Raw genomic sequence first — 5190 nt, 5'->3', positions numbered from 1 at the left:
GTGTATGTGTGTGTATGTGTATGTATATATATATATGAGTTATTTATTTATTTATGTGTATATCTGTATTTAGTTTATAAATATTAGCATTCATTATTTGTTCATTCCTACAATAGCACTCAAAAACAGTAAATAATATTGTTGAATTCTTTCATTGAAAATTGAATTTTATATCTATTCATTAAGTAATCCAAATGAAGGTTGAAAGACACCATTCTTGGAGTTAGGGAATGATATCTTCAGTGATGTAAATTTAGATGACATTATAAAAAATGTCCTTCTTCCATATAACTATTTTTTTTGCAGACAGTATAATAATTGTTTGGAAAATCTTTTGGTTTCAGATTAATCCTTTGTTTATTAATCCTAATCAAAGCCTTTTTATCTTAATTTGCTTTTTGTAAGAGCTGCTATGACAAAAAGAAAATTTTATTTGTGAAATATAGATAAATTATAAAGTATATATAAAACATTTAATTGCTTATAGAATATAATTTTGCTGCAGTTGAAGTAAATTAAACATATTAATTCATAAATTTATCATGAATTCACACTCTTTTACTTCCCATATTTACTTGTGTAAAAGTCACACTATTTATATTTAATTTTAACTGAAAAAATCGGGGCGTGACTTGTACATTGGACAGAGCTAAAACTGTGAGGGGAAAATAATTTTTGTACTAAGATTTAACACTAAATTAGGGGTGCAACCTACACACAAGTAAATACGGTAATTTTGTTATTTACTTCATAATATTGCTTTGAATCCAAAATGCTTGTTTTGTAGCATGATTGCTGCATGTCTTTGATGGAAATAAGCTAAGTCATTAAAGCAGAGGACAAAATGGCTTGCAGTATTTGTTCCAGCTCTCTGCACCCTGATTTTGTGTGTGTGTGTGTGTGTGAATGAAAGAGAGAGAGAGAGTACATTGCAATTTTGTTAAAATTTTTAACAATCACTCATAAAAAACAGAAGGGATTGTTTTAATTCCATATCTAATTCATTTTTGTAGTCATTATTGCCTTTGATAACTATTAGTAAAATAAATATTTTTATGCATTCTGACATACATTGCAAGTTTTTTTTTTTTTTTATCAAATATGTTTTTCTCTTTTAAACATTGACAGAATCAAATGGAGCTCTTCTATAAATTTTCCCCAGTTCTTATGCAGCATATCCCTGTTGAAACAGTCAAGTCTTGGAAGAAACAACGCAATAAGCTTGATCCTAAAAGATTAATTCCATCACTGGTGCAATATGACAGTAAAAAACACAATGAGCAAGTAAGTATATTATTAACAAGAAAAATTTATATTCTTTGATTTTTTTTTTTTCCAAGTTAAACAAAAGATGGAAAAAAGAAAAATACTCAGTTGAACACATTAAGCCAACCTACAGACCCACCATGTTAAGTATGGTGCATTTGCTAGCAGTGGTAGTATGCTTTACTCCATGAAAACTTTTATTTAAGAGTTCTTTTAGGATGCCTCAACAGAAAATGCCATGTAAAAAGCACTGGTGCTGGTGCCATATTAAATGCACTGGTGATATGCCATGTAAAAAGTACCCAGTACACTCTGTTTAGTGGTTGGCATTAAGAAGGGCATCCAGCTGTAGAAACCAAGCCAAGAACAGGCTCTGGAGACCCTAGCTTTGCCAGCTCTTGTCAAACCACTCAACCCATGCCAGCTTGGAAAACAGACATTAAATGATGGTGATGAAGAGAAAATGTTTGGATTAAAGTAAATATTGGAAGCAGACATCATTTTCAGTTTTGACTATTTAAAAAATATTCAGAGTATTGTAGAAAATTTGTCCTGTTTGCTGAAACTCTATAAATGAACTACCTTTGTTAATGAAATCAGAGAAATCTATTTCCAGAATTTATGTACATTGTTTTCTATATCATTATTATTGTTACTAAATAATGATCTTCTGTTACCTTAAACAAAGAGAAATCAGATATGTTAAAGGTGTCTGCTCTCAGTTAGCACTTAAAACCTCAGCTTTGTAACAGCAGTCAAACAGTCTGATCTTTTGCTAATATCTTTTTCCTTTCTTTGTTTAATTTCGAACTATGTCTTACTTTTAATGGTTTAGCCAAAGGAGGAAGGGCAATGCTTATGACCCTTTTCATGGCCTCAATTTACTTCTTTATTACTTACCATTAATTAGATGCATTTTTATTTATAGTAACACACTCTCCCTCCATCCCTCTGTCTCTCTCCATTTATTGTGAGCAACTTCTGATTGATATACATCTGTTAAATCAATAAAGATATTCATTGTCTTCCAGTTGATATTTTGGAATTCTGTAATATTTAAAACAAAATTCAGATGATGTCTAGTTAAGAGAATGGCAGTATAGATCCACGCATCAATTTAAAAGATACTATTCTATACATGGACTAGTAGCTATCATCTATCGAGGACCACCATTCTAAGCATGATCAAAGAGATTTGGTTTGTTTTTTAAAGTCCAAAATGCTATTTAACCCTTTGGAGACAAAGCCTGATTTGGAGCTTCAGTGCCAAGAAAACAGAGCCCTTTTCAGAATCCCAACAGAGGGCATGCTCTTATTTTTCCCCAAAAAATTCTAAAAAATAAAGTAATTACTTTACATATATAAAACTATATATATTCTTGTAGGAAATTGAATGAACTAATGCAATCTTCTTCATCATTTGACTTTTTGGCCAATAGATCAGCCTTGTAGTCTCCTAACAGTTAATCCTGAACAATTATTAACATTATAAACTTAAGTACACCCTGTAGCACTTTAATATCTTGAAAAACCTTGAGTACACTCTGAAGCCCTTAAATACACTCCTCAGCCTTGAATACACACCAGAGTTCTTAAACATACACACTACATTCCTAAGTACACTCCACAGCAATTAAACACTCTTTTGTCCTTATATACATTCTATAGCCCTTAAATACACTCAACAGCCCTAGATACACTTCACTGCCTTTAAATACACTGCACAAACGCTTAATACACTCCTAACCACAGCTCCAAGTTCACATCCATTCTATAGTACCGCATGTACTCCACAGTCCTAAATACACTCCAGAGGATTCTGTATTTTGAACCAGTCCAATCCATGCCAGCATGAGAAAACAAACATAACTGGGAGTAACGTTTTACTTATAGAAATCTTTTATATGTTTTGAAACATTTTATTGTTCTATAGGGAAATCAAGCCATACAATACTTGAAGTTTTGTGTTGAAGAGCTGGATGTAAGAGACCCTCCAATACACAACTATTTGTTATCACTATATGCTAGGCTACAAGCTGGTCAACTCATGGTTTATCTATCAAGTCAAGGGCAGGTAAGCTGGCACAATATTCTCATAATTACACTATCTTCAATTATTGTCTGTAACTTGTTTGGTCTTTACATAACTAATAGATTTATCATCACTGCTTTTGTGTTCATTTATTTATTTTGTAATATATCAGGTTTATTTTATACCATTACTATTTTGCTTTGCAATTGCAGCATGGAAGGTGTTTATAAGCCATTTAAAATAACACAAAAACCGTTAGATTCACGTCAACATTTAAATTTAATTTGTCAAAATATTTTCGTCGCTTTGAGACCGTGACCTGTTCACTGAGATACAGCACAGAATTTTGTCAGTGAACAGGTCGTGGTCTCAAAGCGACGAATTAAATTTAAATGTTGAAGTGAATCTAACAGTTTTTGTGTGTTTCTTAAATGGCTTATAAACACCTTCCATGCTGCAATTGTTTTCATTCCAGCACACGATCTCAGATCAGGTCACTTGCTATGCAAGTACATCTCCGCAATATTTTGCTTTGCTTTTATGAAAACTAGGTTTTAAAATATTAACGTTGAAGATGATTAAGTTGGTCTTCACATAAATTTTAATATCCACAACTCTTGTTTTGCATGTTATCTTGTCATCTACAAACTCTCTTTTATCTAGATCTATGTAGTTTCAAATCTCAATCTTATTCATAAACTTTGAAATAATGAAACCTCTTCTGTTATTTTTTTTTCTTCTATACCAAAGGACCCGGATCATGTTTGCTATGATCTCAAATATGCTCTCAGACTTTGTTTGGAGCTGAATCATAAGGAAGCATGTGTCCATATATATTCTGTGATGGGATTGTATGAAGAAGCAGTGGAATTAGCTCTTACTGTAAGTACATTTACAAAAAATACTCTAAATTGACTACCAAGCAGATAAACCCAAATAAACATCTGCATTTTGTAGATATTGAAATAATAAAAAAAATACGAATTATCTCAATAACTTTCTCTTGTGTTAATTAAAACAGGAGCTGAATAACTTAATCATTAAGATATTTCATGAAACAAAACTGTAGCAGTTACTGATATCTTAGGCACTTGTACCAAAATTTGAAACAATTATTGTCATCGTTGTTATTTTTACCATCAGATAAATGTTGATCTAGCTAAAGAGCAAGCATCAAAACCAGACGAAGAAGATTATGAACTACGAAAGAAGCTGTGGCTGAAAATTGGTAACTTTTTCATTATGTATATTTGCATGTTTGTGGAGGCGCAATGGCCCAGTGGTTAGCGCAGCGGACTCGCGGTCATAGGATCGCGGTTTCGATTCCCAGACCGGGCATTGTGAGTGTTTATTGAGCGAAAACGCCTAAAGCTCCACGAGGCTCCAGCAGGGGATGGTGGCGAACCCTGCTGTACTCTTCCACCACAACTTTCTTTCACTCTTACTTCCTGTTTCTGTTGTGCCTGTAATTCAAAGGGCCAGCCTTGTCACACTGTGTCACGCTGAATATCCCCGAGAACTATGTTAAGGGTACACGTGTCTGTGGAGTGCTCAGCCACTTGCACGTTAATTTAACGAGCAGGCTGTTCCATTGATCGGATCGACTGGAACCCTCGACGTTGTAAGCGACGGAGTGTCAACAGCAACAACAATTTGCATGTTTACATCATCATCATCATCATCATCGTTAACGTCCGCTTTCCATGCTAGCATGGGTTGGACGATTTGACTGAGGACTGGTACAACCGTATGGCTACACCAGGCTCCAATCTAATTTGGCAGAGTTTCTACAGCTGGATGCCCTTCCTAACGCCAACCACTCAGAGAGTGTAGTGGGTGCTTTTACGTGTCACCCGCACGAAAACGGCCATGCTCGAAATGGTGTCTTTTAT

General features: G+C 33.9%; 1 protein-coding gene across 1 annotated transcript in view; it reads left to right on the top strand.

Annotated features, from left to right (window-relative positions):
* LOC106874497 (vacuolar protein sorting-associated protein 18 homolog) overlaps nucleotides 1-5190 on the top strand; it is a 53067-nt gene that overhangs the window by 40161 nt on the left and 7716 nt on the right. Inside the window, exons 20-23 of the mRNA XM_052968020.1 lie at nucleotides 1129-1284; nucleotides 3200-3340; nucleotides 4049-4180; nucleotides 4442-4526. Coding sequence (XP_052823980.1) covers nucleotides 1129-1284; nucleotides 3200-3340; nucleotides 4049-4180; nucleotides 4442-4526 — 514 coding nt within the window. The remainder of the gene's footprint in view (nucleotides 1-1128; nucleotides 1285-3199; nucleotides 3341-4048; nucleotides 4181-4441; nucleotides 4527-5190) is intronic.

The sequence above is a fragment of the Octopus bimaculoides genome, chromosome 5, assembly GCF_001194135.2.
Source record: "Octopus bimaculoides isolate UCB-OBI-ISO-001 chromosome 5, ASM119413v2, whole genome shotgun sequence".
In the NCBI taxonomy this organism is placed as follows: domain Eukaryota; kingdom Metazoa; phylum Mollusca; class Cephalopoda; order Octopoda; family Octopodidae; genus Octopus; species Octopus bimaculoides.
This window is presented reverse-complemented; position numbering and strand designations above follow the sequence as displayed.